Below are 21080 nucleotides of genomic sequence, written 5' to 3'. Positions count from 1 at the left end.
AAACCCGTGTAACTTCAACTATAGCCTTTTGAAACAGTCGGGATGCGGCGTAGAAATATCTCGAAGTTGCGCACTGTAATTAGTTGAAATATGCATCCAGTGTTGTACTTGACCGTGCGCTCTGTGGTGGTGTGGCGTGTGTGGCGCGGAGAAACCATTGAGTTGACGACGCTTTGTAACCTTAGGAGTTTTCACTAAGTCCAGCAAACTTGCAGCTTCAGACAGTACTTCCATGCCGTGGTTTGCTGAGGGGGCGGTGAGGTTCGTCCGGCCTGGTGACATACCACTGGAGGTGTCACACGGGCTTGTCTCATTCTTCCATCTCGTGTTTTATCTTTTATTATTAGTTTTAAGGTTGGCAAGTTGCCTGTATTTACCACAATCCAGTACATAAAGCAAGTTCTTTTTTCGCCAGATTTCGCTTTTACTAAACGGCTTAATACATGATTTTACTGATACAGTAAAATCCCTCTTATCCGGCATCAACGGGACCGCCGACATGCCGGATACTTGAATAGAAGTGAAATTATGTACACAATCACCACCCTACACTCACGCATCTTACCATAACAAAGATCAGCTGATTTGATCAGCTGCTTAAGTGTAAGCACAACATGCTTCCTCTTTTCTACAACTTTAGGCATGATGAAGGCGTCAGGCGATAAACAGTGCACATGCGGGACTGAGTCACTGAGTAAACACAGTGCAGTGGGCCGCGAGTGGCGCGAAGCAGTGCGCTCTGGTGGCAAGGGAACAAAGTATGCCTCGCGCGGGAATTTTAATCGATTTTATGAGTACACATTGATTTTTTATTGATTTTAAGGCTCGGGGAAAAATGTGCTGGATACTTGAAGCTGCCGGATACTTGAATGCTGGATGAGAGGGGTTTTACTGTATTTAGCACTTTATAATTAAGATAATGCAATGAAATGTGTCTTTATACATTAGCAAACATCTCTGTAAGAACAGTTAGTTAAAGATTTTCTTATATAACACTATGTAGTATGAAAAGTAATCGGAGCACGGTGTTAAATGAGTATAATGTGCACATACACGTTTGCATGTATGCCAAATAATGCACAGACAGGGCCAAGCAGTACCAGGATGGATGTGGAGGAGGCAGCATGTGTTTGGCCATTACATCGCCGTTTGGAACCTCGCAGAGATGACATTGGGTTCATCCAGTTTTACTCATGCCATGTATACTACCTGAAAAAAAAAAAAAAAAAAAAAAAACATGAAAGCAAGTTTTTCAATTATTTTAGAATGTCGGTGAAATCATGCACATTATCTTCCTTCATTGGTAGCGTCGCAGCCAATGAGGGAGCGGGGTGCCTTCCAACCGCAGCAGCAGCCGCTGTGTGAACGATGCCATAACCTTCAATGTATCTCTAACCGCGCACCTTGGTGCACGCCATACTGGTACATCAATAATTTAGAGAGAGAGGCATCATTAAAAAAAACTAAGGACTCGTGTTCACATTCTCTTCGCTAGTAACCATAATCTCATTTATATTAGCTTAATTTAAAGTAATATATATCTCATTAGCTTAACAAGTATTTTCTCACTTTTCATCCATTACGATAAAACTGACCAAACTGCTCTGCTTACCCTTCCTTCTACTCTTTCGACTGGAGCATAGGAAAAATAAGATCCACAAATAAGAGCAAGAAGGAATTTGTCTAGTGTGACCACCAACTTCAGGCCATTGCAAGGAGCAGACACCAGCACAGACTAAAGTCAAGTCAAAGAAAACAAGGCGTGCAGCAGAGGTCTGATATTTATTGTACAAAATGCTGACTGACAGGAACATTGGTGTGCAATCAGACCTCATATTGTCAAAAAGTTGGAGAAAAAAGGGCTGATGCATGAGATTCAGATCTGACATGTCATTGCACAATAAGAATGTATGACAAAAACTGCCCTAGGATAGCCAGATTTGATATGTAGAGAGATGAGTATGAATGGCAAGTTTCACCGGTAAGTTCACATCTAACCTTCCAACTTACAACAGTATAAAAATAAGCATCAACGATTGCAAAGCCTCGTTCAGATCTGTCAACAACATCCTTAAGAACTATGAACACTTGAGTCATGGTGTGCGTACGGTGGCCACTCAGCCCTCAGCCAGCGCCTGAGCTTCTCTGAGTAGTCGATCTATCAGCTGCTTGGGAGGGAGGGATTCTTGGCCAGTTGAGGAGAGACCACCACCACCACCACCACCACCACCACCACCACCACCCTTTTCAGGAGGAGGGCTTCTAGGATCCATCTCCGTCTCCACTTTAGCTCTTTTCCTGCAAGGGGAGTGGGATGGGGAGTCTGTGTGTGCTTGGCAGGCATTGCTGTCTTGGGTGTTTTCTTCCTTCATCTTGTTTTGAGTAGAATCAGCACTTAGTGGGGAGGAGAGCATGTCATTTTCCTTCCTGCCACCTTCATACATGGCATCAATCTCTGCAGTGAGGCGCTGCAGGGTGGTGGGGCTGGGAGGGGCAGTGAAGCAGTTCTTGTCATCTTTGTTTCCCTTGCTTGGATGCTCCTCAAAATAAAATGGCTCAGCTTCCCGCAGTAGCTGAGCCTCCACCTCCAGTCTCTGCATGTCCTGCGGCGTAAAGCCAGCTGCCTCCATTGCCCTCTCATGCCTGGAAAAAAGCAAAGCTTTGTACTCGTATTTAATGCATTAAGGACCATATTCTGAAACACTTCCTTGCTGCACCTCCACTACTTTCAAAGACAGTGGTTGGAGTTAAACAGGTTTTTAAGGGTGTTTCAATGAATCTAGTGACAGATTAACACAATATCTACATTATTAACAGAAGAAACACTCTTGAGAATCTGGCTAAATCATTCAAAAATTGCCTAAGTGAGGGAGCAAAGCATTTTTGAATATGGAGCTAAGTATAATCAAAATGAGGAAAAAGCAAAAAATCAGACTCCTTTCTTTGTACAGTACCATCTATACCTTCACCTACACACACACACACACACACACACACACACACACACACCTGTCACTCATGCACTCCTTCATCTCCATCAGGAGGAAGGGCACCCGGGAGAAGTCCACATCCCCCAGTACAGTGACACCTGGGTACTGGGCCTTGATCTCTGCAACGGACGGCTTGTGGGTCAGGGCTTCTGCTATCTGTTCGGGGGGGAAAGTGTCAGTACTGGAGGTGAAGGGAAGGGAGATTCAAAGGAAGACTATGGGAAGAAAAAGAAAAGATGGGACAAAGTACATTTCTTTAACTTAATCTCTTTCTTATCTTATGTTTTGACTGTAGTGTAGTGATTTCTCTGATGGGGAACCATAAAGGAGGAAGAAATAATTGCAAGGGAGAGGGTAAATCCACACAGAAGAATGAGATATGAATACAAAGTAGTTTCAACAGCACAGAGGTTACTTCTTTACTTGGGAAAGAACTAAGTTGCTCCAGTTACTGATTTATAGTATTTCCTGTAGCCTTAGAAAAATCTCAGTAGCATCTTTACCTAGCCATCTCAGACAGACCTTACCACACAACACCACTGCAAAGCATAATCCAAATAAAAACATTATGCAAGGGTTAAGAAGTGAGATATGAAGCCAAATACTTTTCCCTCAGCAGCAACTCAACCATGCATGTCACACAGAACAGACCTTACTGCACAAAACCACTGCAAACTTCACCCAAACAAAACAAGTATGCAAGGGTTAAAAGGTGACTGTGTTGTTAAAACAAATAATTTTCCTCTGTAGCCTTGGAAAAACCTCAGGAACAGCTTCAAGAGATCTTATTGCACTAAACTACTGCAAAACTTAAAAAAAAAAAAAAAATGCAAAGGTTAAGAAATGAGTTGTGAAGCCAAATATTTTGAGAAGAGCTTCATAATTGTGAGGCAAAATTTGTGATGGAGTGTATGGGTCACCTTGGGGGGCCTGATGTCCTGGGTGAGGTGGTGGCCCGCTGGTGTGATGGTGACCTGCGTGTTGGTGGTGGAGGTGACCAGGCAGATGTCCACTGAGCTGGCTACCTCCCCTTGGCCTCCCCCCTAAAAAAAAAAAGAGAGAGAGAGAGAGAGAGAGAGAGAGAGAGAGAGAGAGAGAGAGAGAGAGAGAGAGAGAGAGAGAGAGAGAGAGAGAGAGAGAGAGAGAGAGAGAGAGAGAGAGAGAGAGAGAGAGAGAGAGAGAGAGAGAGAATCATACTATAAACAGGTGATTTCTCACTATAGGTACTTGTACATTCAAACAAATAGGAATTTCTAGTCCACTTCAGTTATCAGTATTTCAATGGGAAAAGTTTTATTTTAGATTTAAACATCTCCCTATCCTCCCTGTATCCTCTTACATATCAAGCCTCTCTTTATCCTCTTAATAAAAGATCCTTAGTGTGTGTGTGTGTGCGTGTGTGTGTGTGTGTGTGTGTGTGTGTGTGTGTGTGTGTGTGTGTGTGTGTGTGTGTGTGTGTGTGTGTGTGTGTGTGGGGCTCATATTCAGAAACTCTGCTCTTACACCACGACTACTTTCAAAGACCACAAAGATGACTGGCCGGGTTCTCCAGACTGTTTCTCCTTTTCACAGTGTAGAAATCATGTTAAACTGTTACTAGAATGAGAAAACACTATTGAAAACATGTGTAGCTTCAACTCCAGCCTTTTGTAAGTAGTGAAGGTGCAGCGCAGAAGTGTTTCAGAATACAGTCCTGTGTACGGCCTCACCTGTGCATTCTCATTGCCGCTGCGCCTCTCGGTGCCCCGCCGCAGGTGTTGCATGAGGGAGGCATGGTTGATCTGTGGTGCTGCAGTGGGGTAGGGCAGTGGGGGGCTGCAGGAAGTGGTGGGTGGAGAGGAGGGAGTGGATGTGGTGGTGCACAGGAAGGGAAGCAAGGATTCTTCCCCTCCACCTTCCTCCATTTCCTCCTCTGTGTCATCTGGAGGGACTACCTTTCCTTCCTCCCACTTGGTGTCACCCTGCCACCATCACCAGTACATTAGTTTCCTCACCATCATCACAATCAGCATCAATTCCCACACATGTATTGGCAAGCCTCTCAGTCTTACCTTTGCCTTCAAGTTCAGCATCATCTGTTCCCTCTCCTCCCGGTTCTTCTCCTCAAACTGACTGAGGTAAGCTAGGAGCTGAATGTCTGTGAACTCTACTGAATCTTTGCGACTGGTGGTGGTGGTGCTGGCAGTCATGATGCTGGTGATGGAGGTGGTGATGTTGGCAGTGGCGTTGGTGAGATCAGAGGTGGTGGGAAGGTTCATGGACGGATTGGATGCAGCTGCTTGAAGGGCTCCAAGGTAGTCTCTCACCTGTTGGGGAAAGGGATTGAGGAGAGTCACTGCTGGTTGAAAGACAGACAGTTGCCTAGTGGCTTAGAGACTGCAGTGTGGTACATTAGTGACTAACAGGGTTACAGCCCTGATTAAATTCTTTCACTGCTAGATAATTTTTCAATAATCACCTACAACTTTTTAGATGCACATTTTACTACTCTCTTGAATAGCTCTGTAGTTTGGAAAAGAAAATATTAACCTCCCATTATCTTTTTCTGTGTTTCTATGCAATTTTCACAGTACTCTATTTACTTTACACAGTGAGAAATCCTAGTAGACCAATACCATCTGACCAAGACTTATAGAGTGTATTGTAGACTAGCTATTCCTGCTGCATACTGGTGGTACTCACAAAGGCTGGAGTCTGCCAGGCTTCCAGACCCAACTTGAGGTAGGTGACCATTGCTGGGCTGCGCAGGGTCTCCGCAAAGCTGGTGTTCTGGTTCTGGGGGAAGGAGGCCATCATGTTACAAGGATGTTCAGTAAGATAGTCTATTCATACTTTGTGGTGTCTCAATTATGAAGTAACAGACATACTTCATGATAAGTAAATACAGATGTTATGTATTGTGTTTTATGTTTCTCTATTGCAATGTGCATGCTATAATGATGGTACATGTAGTGGAGGTACTGTAAGGTTTGGAGATTAGATTGATTGAAAGATAAATGTTTACTAACAACAGCTTACATTTCAATTACAATGTGATCTATTGTGTCAATTGAGATTTTGGACTACGTGAAGCTAAAGCACCTTGGCAATGCTGGCAATAATGACAGCAAAGGATGCCTGCAGGTTGTTCCTCCTGGGGCAGCGCATGACACAGTGACGCACCAGCAGCTCCTCATTCGCAAACCCGATGCGTCCACACGCCTCACACCGTCTGCACAGTTAGGTGAGGGAGAGAGGTAATGGGAAATGCAAGGTTATGTCTCAGTTAATTATCTATGCTTAGAAGTGGCTAGTGTGCACTTGGCCATAAACTGAGGATACCTGCATTCAAGATAAACGAGAATTGAACCCCACTCATCCAATCTTTCTGTCACAGCAACCTGTCCTTTTTAAACTTCAATTTTTTGTCATCCAATAATTGTACAAAAAAGCAAAGAAAGATGTAAGAAAATATAGTTTTACCATTAGGTAAAAACACACATGCCTTTGTGATGTGTCCTCCCTGGGCATCACCTCTTCAGCATTGGCTGAAGCATTGTGGTAGGAGTAGAGGTGCACAATAAGGGTGTTCTTCTGGCAGTAGCTGCGGCCACAGTGGGTGCACACGTAGGCACGGGACTTGCTGTGAGAGTGGATGTGACGTTTGTACTCGCTGTACACCACGAACCTCCTGTCACACATCTCACACAAGAATGGACGGAAGCGTGTTTGTTGCTTGGGGGGGCATGGCTCCACCATGCGCTTGTTGGGCCTGTGCAGGGAAAGGAATTGGTGTGGTGAAAGAAGGAAGAAAAATGCTTTGGATGAACAGAAGGTGGAGAAGGATATTATTTGAGAAACACTGGTGTGAAGGAAGGCAGGGAAAAGTGCTTTAGGGATTGGAAAAAGGTGAACTTCATCTGAGGGGCATCAATGTGAAGATAAGGAGAAGAGTGCATTGGGTGGTTAAAAGAAGGGGCAGGAGAATGATATCATCTCAAGGGCATCAGTGTGAAGGAGCGCAGGAAAAAATACTTTGGAAATGGAAAAAGATGGATAATAATAATATCTACAAGAATTGGGGTGCTGATGTATGTTTTGAGAAGTGTGGGTTGGAATAATATTTCATGTATATTCAGTATTAAAGCGCATGAAGAGATTGTTCATTTGGGAGAGTTAAGGTTCCTACTATAATGCATATATCAATCTTTACTAATAACACACACGCACATGCACACACTCACGCCTTGGTGGTGTTGGAGAGGTAGAAAGCCAGGTTGAGCTGAGTGCTGTGGTGGGTAAGATGATCATACAGACGGTTGATCTTTGTCACGGCACCACACACCTGTTGGCCACACGCACGCACTGGTCACATTGTCATCTTCATACACCAGCCTCATTTTTTGCACTTAAAGTTTTGTTTATTTGGTGGAGCAGTGGTGATAGATATGTGAAATTTATCTAATTTTATATCATTGTTGTCTTCTTACTCACTTTCAAAACACTGGTGAGAAGTATGGGAAGTTTATCTCCCTTTTTACCCTAATACTGCACTCTCATTTATTTCAAGGTATTGTTACATATGGAAAATCTATCCATCCTCCTGCTTATCTAATTGCACTTACAAACCTGCTTGTAGTATAGATAATTTGAGTCAAGATTCTGTTGATCTGTCTTCATATCTATATCATACAATGTGGTGTGTGTGTGTGTGTAAAAATCTTAATAATCTGATTACATAACTATTTGGCCTTTTTTATATATTTTCAGGGATGAGATCTAAGCTAACACCACAATACACCTCAATAATGATGCCATGCCAGTATTTGTGGGTTTCTAATCATCACCATCAACATTTGAAGTGACCACCACCTCCACCACCACCACCACCACCACCGGCACAAACACTACAGATGAGGCTGAGGCACACCACACCCTTCCAGGCGGACACTAACACAGCATGGGAGGGAGGTGAGTCCTGAGAAGGTCTTTTTGCTGCAGTAGACAATGTGCTGGTAGAACTTGTGCTCCTGTGTCACGGAGATGCCACACATCTGGAACAGGGAACTTATGTCTCATCACTGTTGATTAAAAAGATTAATTCTATGATATCTATTCTTTTTATATTTATGGGCTTTAACTTTAGATATAAAGTATCCATAAATGCAAAATCTATCTATCTATATACCAGGTTAGCAATCTTACATGGGGTAATCCAGACAAAGCACCACACTCTGAAACACACGTCATTCACACTCTTACCAAAGGAAATGCAAAAATAAAAAAATAGCCTGCTACATTCCTGCTCCCTATAAATAAAAAGGAAAAAGATCTTTATAACAGAAGTTAATTTAGCTTACATACTAATTTCATATGATGACATTAACATAACCGCAGCTTAAGTCCCAGTCTTCATCTTGCCTGAAATTTTCCTTATTGGGATTATATTTATAAGTATAATGTCACAACCCAAGCTGAGTACATCACAAGTACTGCTATTCCTCTATTTGTGAATAAATTGTTTAAAATAACTAGAAACAAAATTTATAAATTGGGCTTAATTTCTCCATACATTTCCATTATATTAAGTGATATACATGTTACCATGAATCACATCCCTACATTGAAATCAAATATAAGAAACACTGTATATAATGTATTCCTTACCATCCTTTTTGACCTTTCTTTTGGGATTGGCACTTCAGTGGGCCTTTTTACTTCACTCTATTCATTGCCCTTGGCCAGTGCCCCTCCTCTTTCATGAAAAGTGAAAAATAAATAAATAGTAAAAAAATAAATAAATAAATAAATCACAAAGACAGTGACATCAATGCCGCACCTCGCAGTTGAAGGAGATGTTGGTGATGTCAAGGTGGTCCAGGAACTCATCAAGGCAGGAGAAGGAGGCACAGCAGAAGGGGCAAGTCTTGGCCTGGCGCAACTTGACGTAGTGCTCAGTGTAGGCGTGGTAAGCCAGCACCTCCTGTGTCTGGCATGACCGCTGGCACACCTGACAGTTGATTCTGGTGAGGCATGGAGTGAGGTGAGGAGACTCAGTGCTGTTATATCTCATTTCCTCTTCCTTTTATCTTTTTCTTTTTTTTTCTAGCACACTAATTAGGTCTGTTTATATTTGACTTCCCTCTTCCTTTTATTCGTCAGTCCAATTATGTTCAAGTTCATTTAGTCATATTTCCTGTTTGTGGTACATTTTTAAATCTCATCCTATATAACAAACTATACTTCTTTTCTTCACACACAAACATTAAAATCCCAGTCCCCTTAATGTTAGTCTTTAGTATCTAATTTTTGTATTCTTTTACATTTGAACTATATCTTCCTTTTGTTACTTTTACTCTTCATTTTAACATTACTAATATTTTCATACAATTTTTTAATCTAGTGCCATATGACCTCAGTTGTTGTAGCACCACACAAGAAAATTTTTAATCACTTCAACACACACACACACACACACACACACACACTTGTTATCTATATACCTCTTGGTGTGAGCATTGGTCTTGCTGATGCAGTCTGGCACATGGGAGAGCCGATGGAAACGCAGGTGGCTGTGTGTGGCAGGCCAGTCCCTCAGCTGGATGCCACACGTGACACAGTCTCCAATGATGCTGGGGGTGGCTGGCTCCTCTTTCTCCCCCTTCACTGCCTCTCCTTCCCCTGCAGCAAGTAAAGGTGTATGTGATGAGTTTGTGTGAGCTGTGATGTAAGGTTGGAGTGTGTGTCCTGTGCTGATTAGTGAGATGGAGACAGAGAAGAGAATAGATGAAGGTGTGTGTTATGAGTTTGTGTGATTTATAAGTTGGAGTGTGTGCAAAGGTGTATCTTTTGTCTTTTATGTTGTGTTGAAATAGATAGACTGATGGATAAAGAGAATATTCACTTACCATTCTCTACTTTTGCAACATCCTTTTCATCCATTGTCTCCTCTACCTGCTCCAGTTCCTCTTCTTCCTGCCGTTCCTCCTCCTCCTCCACCTTGACAATACTCTCCTCATCTTCCACCACAATCTTCAGTGCTGCCTCTCCATCCGAGTCATCCCCCTCATCCATCTCCTCCACACTCAGCTTGCGCGCCTCCTCCTCCTGCTCCAGCTCCTTCTCCAGGGAGGCGAGCTGCTCCTCATCAGCTACAAAGTCTTCCCATTTTTGAGGCTTTCTGGACTTTCTGCGGCCGCCTGGCATGGCCGCTCCCTCCTCTGTGTGAGGAAGAGAGGCATTAGTGTATAGCTGAGGCAGTGAGGAAGAGGTGAGAAAGTGTGATTTGATGTAGTTTTTTTTATCTTTGAGTGTTATGCTTTGAGTTAAGTGTATAGTTAGGTCATAAAGGAAGGAAAGTCAAGTGCATGATTGGGGCATAAAAGAAGGAAAGTTACTTGCATGACTGGGACATAAAGAAGGGGGAAGTTAAGTGCATGGTTGGGTCATAAAGGAAGGAAAGTTAAGTGCATGGTTGGATCAACAAAGGAAGGGAAGTTAAGTACACCGTTGGGTCATGAAGGATGGGAAATTAAGTGCACAGTTGGCTCATAAAGGAAGGGAAGTTTAGTGCATGGTTGAGACATCAAGGAAGGAATGAGAGTGTGATTTACTGTAGTGTTCATCTCAGAGTGCCACGCTTAGAGTTAAGGAGCACTTTAATGCCTTTCACTTATGATTTCTGGTTTTGGTAGATTTACATTAGTTTGGAAATTTGTCTCTAAAAGCTGGAATATATCATTAAGTGTCAACAATATGAATCAATCTAAGGACATTTTACAGTTAGGGATACAAATGACCAAAAAATTATCTTCAACATTAGATAAGGAACACAGCAAAGATAATATGTTTGTCATTAAAAAGTATTGCTGAACATGACACGTAAGGTACATAACAATGCAGGTAAACATGAAGAAAAGAAAACAAGCATAAGACACACACAAAATAACATAAAGTCACAAATGGCAGCCACACAGAAGGCACATGAGAGGCTGTGTCAAGGAACAAACAAAAACAAGCTGGACACTGCATACAAGAGCTGTACATCATCATTACTTAACAGACTTACATGATACAATCCAGTGTTAGAATATGAAAACACATAAAAAAAAAAGTGCATACGGTATTAGAAGAACAATTTAAAAACATGCACTGTATTTATTTAAACATGGGTCAGACAGCAGTGTTACTTAATATACTTTAACATAAGTCAAACAGTGTTATTAATTCACAGGTTTACCATACACTGATGTTAAAATGAGATGCAAGTACTTAAGTTAACAGTTCAGCTAATGCTACAATCTAACTCTATCTCTGTAATGCCTCTATAACTACACGTGCTGGATTTTGTGAAGTTAAGCATACGACCTGTGTGGTTATAGACGTGTGTGGCTCTAATTGTAACCACAGAGTTGTGTTCGTGTAATTTGTGCAACTCTAAGCATAAAGCCAGAACTGTGCTTGAGTAAACTTCCCAGGCTGTGTTGCATATGTACATGTGCAAATTCTTGGCATGAATAAGCAACAACTTCTTGCACCTTTCATCATCTCTAAATTTATGGAAAGGCACTTACAAACATTTGACAAGACTGTCATGTGCTGATGAATGAGTTGGTTTATGACATCTGAGCATAACACTGGTTAACACATTGCAGCAAACAATGCACACAATGACTCCTGTTGTTACTTAGGTTAATGCAAAATGCTACTATATATATTCCATGGCTTGGTTAAGGATTAAAGCTTAATGCTACTGTACAACAGACACTGGTAAAGCATTGGTTGCCAAGCTGAACACTGATGTAGACATGAGAAATACAGGGGATATCAAGCTTAATGCCAACAGAAGCACTGCATGGGGAACCAAGCTTAAAACATTGATTATAAGGCAAAGATAGATGGAATCAGAAGCCTGCAGTGATAAAGCTTTGAAACTTCAGTTAGTTTAATTTTCGAGTTTTCTTGATACTTCTTTCTTAAATCCATATCTTGAAGAGATGGACAAATAGAAAAGACAAAGTGTTCCAAAGTTTATCAATGAGAAGAGTGAAGATAAAAGTCTACTCTTGTAATGGTGAGGTAGACAGAATGGTCTTTGCAAGATGGACAAACAAGACAGAATGTTCCAGAGTTTATCAATGGGAAGAGTGAAAGTAATAGTGTATTCTTGCATTAGTGAAGTGGGCAGAATAGGAAATACCAATTCATAATCACTCATCTTTCCTCTCCTCTATAAACCACCTCTCTTCTGTTCATTTATCCCTCTTTTCTCTATGAATCATCTTTATGTTCATTTACCCCTCTCTTCTCTATAAATTATTGCTCTTCTTTTCATTTATCCCTCTCTTCTCTATAAAACCATCTCTCTTCTGTTCATTTATTCCTCTAGTGCTGCTGTGCCTGCTCCTGCTCTTCCATGCAGCAAAGCACAATCAAGCAACACAAAATCACAAAACAGAAACATACGGTGAGCAGAGCGACCAAGCAATCATACACGAGTTTGCTCACCCAGCAAGCATGCACACTTGTTACCCACCCCCTTCCCATGACACTGTGCCCCAGCTCACCAAGGTGCAGCATGGCCAGGCTGCTCCCAACACCACACTCACTCAGCAAGCACAGTTCGACTACAGGTTGTCTTTCTTCTCGCACCACACTGCCCAATACCCGGCAGTTTGTTACACGTAAGCCTTACTGTAATGTGTAAAAGACTGTCATGGTGATGTGACACTGTGTTTCAGCTGCATACTTATTTGAGAGTAAATAGGAGGTAGGACTGTAGAGAGTTAGTTCAAGGCAGTGGTTTCACTGATATAATACAGAGAATCTTGTTCATTAAATATATGGTTTGTGCATGGAGTTTCCTGTTGTCTTTCTTTGTCTGCCTCACTCTTTAATTTAAAATTAAGATGACCTCTCTGTGTTGCAGGACTGACCAATGCAACACTCCTGTGCAATTACAATGGATCATGATGTCAGCTATCAGCCATGCACACACTTAAGTACAGCACTTCAAAGAAAAAATGTGACAAAGAGCTCTGGGAGATACAGGTAAGGATTTTTAAGTACAGAGCATCATAGTGACAGTTCTGGGTGTGTTGCTGACACACTTACACTTATAGTGTGTCAGGAGTAGGGATCAGTGTGAGGGAACTGGTGATGCAGGTGGTGAAGCCACACTAAGCACCTGTCGTAGCCTGGATTGAAGGTATTATGTCATTCCAATCACTAGTTTCACTTAGAATAACATCACAATAAACACATTCCACTTTTAACCTATTATTTTGGCACAATTGCATCCCTGGAGGCTTGGACCCTGTGTGAACCACATGTTACTGCAGGGTACGCACACTGTTAGGCTTCAGAAATACCACAATTGCTTGCCGTTAGATTATATGCCAATTAGATTATAATGTGGTAGCTGCAAAATTAAGAAAGTTATCAAGTTAATTCTAAAGACAACAGTATCTGAAAAAAAAAAACACACACACCAAAACAAGAGATGTAGTTAGGCTAACCCCAAAAATTTTGTAACTATATTTTGCATTTTCTTTGTCTTAGCTATTCTCCTGCCATGCCCTCTTTTAAGACATCACAGAAGCACAAGGGAGTTTATCTAAAGGCAGGATGAATATTTAAGCCTGAGGGGCACCTTGGCTGGGCATTGAACACCGGACAGAGAAATGCAATATAGAGCCTTATATGTCAGGAACACGCAATGGTCAGACCCCAAGATGATTTGGAGGTAGATCGTTGCATCTCTGGTCACTACACTATGTTATGGTTGATGTCAGCTGGTCACATTGCTAAGTTAAATGTTAAGTTTCTGTCTTTACCTCTAGAATTTTACACTCCCTTCCAGTTAGCTAGTGTTTGAGGTGTGGACAGTGTGCCTTACAACTAGTGGAGACGAGGTAGTGGCAGCGACAGGGGGTTGAAGCAGAAGTGACCAGAGTGGTGGAGGTGGAGGTTGGGGGGGCGAGGGCGTCACAGGGTTGGGGTGACAGGTCAGGGAGGGTGAGTTCTGACAGGCCACCACGTGTTGGGGTCTCAGTGAATCCCAGGCAGGAGAGGCGAGCATGACCATCCCCTCAGCATGACTTCGGAGTGAGTGTCTAGCGTCAAGAGAGCCAGCAGATGTGGGGCAGGAGCGGGCAGGTGAGTGCGGGGCGGGGCGGGGCACGCGGCAGGCCAGGCACAGGCGATCACACACTTGCTTCACACACTCACCATGTCGTCAGCCTTCCTTTGAACCGAGATTAAAACAAGATAAAAATGGTTCAGTAAACTTGCCAGAGGATCGGGATAATGGACACAATCACGAGAGAGGATGCTAATAATTAGACAGACGCCGCGCCGCCCCAGCCTCCCCGAGTATGTTTACCTTCCGCGGGCACGCAACTACTGCACAGCGTTGCCAGATTGTTTTGGCCATATTATCGTACTACACAGGTTGAAATTATTGTACTTCTGGTAAAATTATCGTACATATGTAATTATTCCAAATATTATGCAAAACTGCCAATTTCCAAATACAGAATTTAGGTTATATATATATATATATATATATATATATATATATATATATATATATATATATATATAGAGAGAGAGAGAGAGAGAGAGAGAGAGAGAGAGAGAGAGAGAGAGAGAGAGAGAGAGAGAGAGAGAGAGAGAGAGAGAGAGAGAGAGAGAGAGGTGTGTGTGTGTGCGCGCACACCCCCCAAACACCTCCAGACACACTCCAACACCCCCTAAACACACCAAATACACTGAAAGCACTGTCACAGAAGACAAATACTACAAAGACAGACAGGGCAGCAGGAAAAATTAACCTAAATATTGTTTTCTCAGCATTTTCCTGTTTTATCACCTCCTCCATTCCTTTCCCCTTCCTCTTCCTCCTCTATTTCTCTTATTTTCTTACTCATTCTACTCTTATCTACACGTCTGAGTTTAGAAACACGTGGAAACACCAGGAAAACACTGCAAAGTACGATGAATATTACCGAGGAGACAGCGGAGCCGATCAAGGTCCCGGGTCCCTGATGGCGGCAGTGACGTCACGGCTATTTTACGTACCGTAACGGATTTCATTTCGAAATTGACCCCTCGAAAAAATGGAGCTAGGCTCGAATGCCTTATATATTCTGACTTGACAAATACTTTAACTAATATTCACAATATTATAACAGCTCCAGCCTGAGTAGTATTTAAAAAATATCCAAATGAATTATGGAAAAAATCTTGAAATATTCGGCACCATTTAAATCATTGAAAAGTCTACAACGTTTGAATTTTCAGAAACGTAAAAAATTTTAAAAAATCTGAACTATCATCTTACACCATCAAAAGTTACCTGGAACAAGAAGTAAACAAATAAAACCGAAATTGTGTAAAAAACAAGTGTTGGAACCTAAACACGACTAAAAGCCACTGAAAAGTCCACCCATTTTGACTCAACAACAAGATAAAACACTTTAAAACATACGAACTATTTTTTCAAGCAGTGAAAAGTTAGTTACAAGCTGAAACAGAGAGACAATAACACAAAAAGTGTTGTAATCACAACTTTTAACAGGACCATAAACCATTTTTAAAGTCCACTTATTTCTCTCAACAGGAACGAAAAAACACTTTAAAAATCATAAGCGATTTTTAGAAACACAAAAGACGTAATTAGAGAGTGAAATAAAAAAACAAGTTTGTCAAAATACTGCCAAAAAAACACCCCACATTTTCGTAAAGCAACACAAAATTGAAAACAACTCAACACAAGCAACGAAAACACTTCTAAAGTAAATAATTATTTTTATAAACCATAAAAACATGCTATACGAGCAGAATAAAGAAGTTAGGAAAATTACCAAAAAAATACTGGAACCAACAGGTTGAAACAGGTAGCCGGCCATCATAGCGGCCCTTGGCAGTGGAGAGAACGGCCGCTGTTTTGCCTGTTATTCTTCCATCGTAACTAAATGAGGCAATGGCGGATATATCTAGCTAGCGGATATGAAAGCCTAGTCAAGTGGCTCCACTTTGTGACGTGTTAGGCTTACAATAAATAAGAGGTGAAGCAGATAAAAGCTCATAATAAGGACGCCCTACCTCTATCTGTTTGTTTACATAGATCTCCCTTCAATATTTAGCTAAATTTTCAGACTCAGATGCGAGGAAACCCTAAATAAATAATAACCTCAAAAACACCCAAATAACGAATAAACTGACAGGAAGTCCGCGAGAGGAGTGTGTTACGGTGAGGGCGGTAAGGCTGACAGGAGGAGGCTGCCAACACTGTATTCACCTTAAGTAGCTGTGTCTCTCTGGTGCTGCTTGATGGAGGAAGAAGCTGCTGGGAATATGCAAACACTGATCGCTATTAGGAGAGTGTGTGGCAAGACTGGCCAGTGCTGACTAAAACAATGTAACACCAATCCCTCCTTCCCCAGCGCCCCTGCCAAAACAATGTAATCACACCACCACCACCACCACCGCCAGGAGTATGCACTGATCACTATTAGGAGAGTGTGTGGCAAGACTGACCAGTGCCGACCAAAGCAATGTAACACAAATCCCTGCCTCCCCAGCGTCACCACCACCACCACCAACGCCCCCTGCCCTCACAGCACTAATCCTTAGCCGCAGTGTTGCGAGAAAAATATAAACGTATCCAAAAACGTATCCAAAATATACAAGACGTATGCATACAATGCAAAATGGTATCCAAAAAGTATCTAATATTGTTTTCTTTAAGATATGCCCTATAGTTCATGAAAACTATGATTACAAATAAATAATTTCTTACCATGGTGTTATAGACATCATACGGTTGGCAAGCAGTTGGCCAAGCTGCTTACTGCTGCCTAGCGGTGGAGAAATGTTGTTCACTTCACATTTGGAGCATTAATATAAACCCTTTGATTGGGTCTTCCAAAACATTACATTTATGTATAAGTGCACTTTATTAGAAAAAAAAATAAATGATGCCAGTAGGCTACTACAATTGCACACAGATATGTTAATACCTTCAATGGCAGGCTGTATTTGGATAGCCTCCACAACTTATTCTCTAACTTAGGCTACATTAATACTACAAAGTACAAAATATGAATATCTGATAACCTTAATTAAAAAAAAATGATAAAACTACAAATGCAGACTTTCTTTTTCTGCCTATGAAGCTACCTATATGCTTTGCTTAGCCTCACTGAACACATTTTGAGCAGATCTTATCATCAAGGAACTTGGCTCCCATTCATAGCATGGAACTGCTCCCCCGTTAACTTAACAAAAGTGCATTTATTGACTCTGTGTTCAGTCTATTTCTTAGGTCTGTCTTTATTCATTTTACTTGTGAAAAAATTCTCTCCACTGCAGCTGATGAATGTGGTAGAACTAACAAATTTACCATTAACTCAGCTAGATTTGGAAACACAGGTGTTCCATCACTAGTCTTAAGTTTTAGTATTGAACACCAAAACTCGGTGGAGTTACTCGATGTACTCAAAGTATCTTCATGAAAAGTAAGTGACCGCCATTCATCATTGCAAACATCATATTCTGATTTTTTAATCAGCTGAGGAAATTTTTTGAACAGTGGCACTAGACTTGTAACTCTATTTTCTCTTGCTATGGAAGGGTCACAGGCATTTAACAACGGGAGTACATCACTCAAACCTTTGAATCTTTTACTGATTTGCTTTGATAGCTCTACATAAAAATCCAGACATCTCACCCGAAATCTGGAAGCTTCAGATCCAAGTTCCCCTAACACATTTTTATCTGCCAGCATATTCTCTACTTTGCAGCCAAAGTACCATTCATTTTCAGGCAGGAAATTGGAACAGTCTTTAAATTCCACTTCAAATGGATCTGACTTTGATTTTAGTATGTCTTTCTTTATATAATTGCTCAGAATATTCCTATAAAAGGCACAGATGTTAGAATATGCAGTGTGTATCATGACTGATTCACTTTGAAATTCTCTGTTCATCTTATTGATAATGGGCAGAATATACCCAAAGAAAGTAAAGTACATTTTGAACAGAGGATTGTTCAAGGCATTCAGTATATGCACTGCAGACTGTACTTGAGATTCCAAGGCTTCTGACTGAAAGAAAAGAATTAGTGCTGACCATTGTTCTAGTGTTCTGTTAACAACTGATTCTAGGGAAAGCCATCTTGTTTGACTAGTATTTAGAAGTCTGTTTACATCAACTCTAACAAATTGTTGAAATTCCTTAAACTTCAACAGTCTCTTAGGGCTGTGATTAATGAAGTTATGTATATCTTTACACAATGTTTCTACAGAACTTGGAAGCTTAAGACAGGCTGCAGAGGAACAGAGATTTAATGAATGGCAAATACATCCAATTACAAACAAATGAGGGACTCTATCCAGCAATTTTGCCTTTAAACCACCCATACTCCCCATCATGACTGACGCATTGTCAGCAGCAAATCCAAGCATATTTTCAAATGGAATGCCATTTTCATCAAAAAAAAAGTACTCAATAGGTGAAACAGTCCTTCAGCACTTGAATCTTCTACATCTAGCAATTGTAAAAATTTGTCTTCAACTGTACACTGCTGAGTGTTCACTACTCTGACAACAATGGCTAACTGCTTTGTAGTGGATACATCAGTGCTCTCATCTACAATTATGAAATATTTGTGTGTCTTTAAGCATGCTACAATTTCCTTCAAGCTTTCATTGCCTATACATTTCACTACTATTTCTCGTGAAGTTTGTCTTCCACACCTTACAGATTTTATAATTTGAGAATCAGTGGCTCCATGTTTCAAAACTTTCATTAGATGGTCCATGACATTAAAAGAAATATTGTGTTCACAAAGAAATTTGAGTAACATTAGTCTAAGTTTTTCTGCATCCCTTGCAGGTAGATTTTCTTTTCAAATAGAGATGGTACAGAAGGGGATTTCACAGACTTTGCTCTGTTTGTATGATATTTAGTTTTCAGATGCCTATGCATATGAGAAACTGGCCCTTCAATTAATTTAGCGCAAATATTACAAAATGCTTTTCCTTTCATTTCTTCTATATCTCCTTCATACCTGGAGAAACATGCAAGCTTAGGATCTTCTGACCACTTCATAGCATATTTCCTTATCCTCTTTTCCGGAGGTGTTGACTTTTTGGATGAACTAGGGTTTGACACACGCTTACGAGAGGTTGACTTCTCAGTAGCTGGTGGCTGACTGTCATCTGTAAAAAGTAGAAATAGTTGTAGCGATCCTTCACATCATTTCTAAGTTCTTTTTAATTAATCATAAGATTGTAGATGCATTTCAAAGTCAAGGTGAAAAGAATACCATGCTTGAAGTATTAGACCTGAGCGAAGCGAGCGAAGAATGGAGACATGAACGAAGAGAACAAGGAAAGAGCAAGTGCCGTCTATCCCATGTGGCTGTGGGCGTAAATCTCCCGCCATTGCTTCTCTCAGTCGAGCGGCTGATCCCCCTGTGACAGACGTGCAGGCAGTGTGTTATGCGCAAGGCGGACAGGATCTGGAATAGTGTGCTGAGGAGATTAATGTACGGAGGAGTATATGTTTTTATTAGGATACTATATGCAGTGTCTTAGCAGCTTTCCAGAATACATTTAAGAAAACCTAAGGAAGTAAGTTTGGGTGTTTTTCTGGCGGAGATGCGGAGCAGTTCGTTATGCATACGTTTGATTTGCCAGATAGAACTTTAAAGGTGCCTAGACCAAGCGTGAGTAAGCTGTGCGAAAGACGAATGATAACCGGAGCGCACAGTGGAAACAGCCCCATTGATTACTTCATAAAAATAGACTACATGCGAGAGCCTTACGAGGACCGTACTGTACCAATGGGCGCTGATTGCATTCCTGGGAGCTGCCCCGGTGACTGGCATGCCTGCAGCACGTGGGGCGCCTCCTGGCAGGGAAGACTCGCCCCAGTCCGATGTGAGGTTTTTAAACTTAAGATCGAGACATTTCCTTATTCATATTTATTTATTTATTATTATCATGACTTTATATATTTATCTATCTGTTTATTTATCTATTTATTGACTGATCTATTTATTCATTTATAGTCCCTACGTTTTCGTTTTACCTTTCCTCGTTTAAGTAAATATCAACATGTATTTTATAAGCATCAGTTCCTCGGAAATATTCTGTGCATCAAGAGCATGGATGAACTCACAGGGACATACAACATGGGAAAATTTTGTTAGTGTTTCTATACAACTTGTTTATTGTATGCGTCATATTTTTTTTCCTATGAGTAAATGCTTGTAACTGTATAATCCCAGCCACGTACCACACAGCTGGACCACGCCACTGTATTTCAGAACAGTCTTGTCCTCCCAGCAGTGCAGCACAGCACAGGTAGCTCTGTGCACGCGATACGAGCAAGAGGCGAAACAAACAGGAAAGGTCATTGATCTTTGACCTTTCCGTCGATCGTGCGTTGATCTTTTCTGTGGGAAATTCACGTGTTATCTTTAGTACCGCGGGTTGTGGGTGTGACACAAACAAACAAACAAGTCTAAATCTGTTTACTCGGAAATATTGTTCCTGGAAAATGCAATTAAGTCACGGCTTCTAACAACAAAAGGTTGCCAACCACCAAAGGAGAGATTAATAAACAGTTCAGCGCCTGACACACCCTTCGTGATTTACTAGGAAACCCCTCCCTGCATCCCTGCCTCCCTGCCTCCATGCTCCTGCCTGCCGCACCCTGCTTGATGTACTGCCTCCTGCTGCTGCCCCTCCTCCTCTTCCTATTCCCGCAGTATGTCGCATTAGGTCATGGCTTGATTAACCATATCAGCCCATCTTTCATCCCACGTGATGTAGTGGAGGTAGAGTCATGCGTTGCGACACACACACACACACACACACACACACACACACACACACACACACACACACACACTTATTCACATGTATCATTAAAGACAAACAGGCAAGAGTGAATTTTTTTGCTGTGTGTTGTGTGTATTTTTTTGTTTTCTAATTTTATTTTTGCTTTGAACGAGAATGAACTAGTATATTAGACTCTCTCTCTCTCTCTCTCTCTCTCTCTCTACATGAAGGAAGTATTGAAAGCTAATCGAGTACTT

The 21080-nt window shown here is 41.4% G+C and overlaps 1 protein-coding gene across 9 annotated transcripts; it reads right to left on the bottom strand.

Annotated features, from left to right (window-relative positions):
- Positions 1–1763: 1763 nt before the first annotated feature.
- Positions 1764–16595, bottom strand: LOC135104803 (uncharacterized). Of its 9 annotated transcripts, XM_064012407.1 has the most exons (16): positions 16273–16595; positions 13867–14214; positions 12536–12662; positions 9878–10189; positions 9473–9650; positions 8809–8992; positions 7925–8023; positions 7214–7314; positions 6475–6741; positions 6072–6201; positions 5673–5765; positions 5042–5296; positions 4700–4951; positions 3911–4033; positions 3010–3146; positions 1764–2643 (listed from the first exon to the last, which is right to left on the bottom strand). In XM_064012407.1, exons 3-16 carry the CDS (start codon positions 12546–12548, stop codon positions 2118–2120), a joined length of 2670 nt encoding a protein of 889 aa, XP_063868477.1. In that variant the 5' UTR covers positions 12549–12662; positions 13867–14214; positions 16273–16595; the 3' UTR covers positions 1764–2117. The 9 variants fall into 9 exon arrangements, with proteins under 9 accessions (XP_063868477.1, XP_063868483.1, XP_063868476.1 ...); XM_064012413.1 differs by lacking the exon at positions 12536–12662 and having other exon boundaries at positions 14199–14214; XM_064012406.1 differs by lacking the exon at positions 16273–16595 and having other exon boundaries at positions 13867–14367.
- Positions 16596–21080: the final 4485 nt, after the last annotated feature.

The sequence above is a fragment of the Scylla paramamosain genome, chromosome 11 (genome assembly GCF_035594125.1).
Source record: "Scylla paramamosain isolate STU-SP2022 chromosome 11, ASM3559412v1, whole genome shotgun sequence".
NCBI lineage: Eukaryota > Metazoa > Arthropoda > Malacostraca > Decapoda > Portunidae > Scylla > Scylla paramamosain.
Note: the sequence above shows the minus strand (reverse complement) of the source record. Positions and strands in the feature narration are given on the sequence as shown.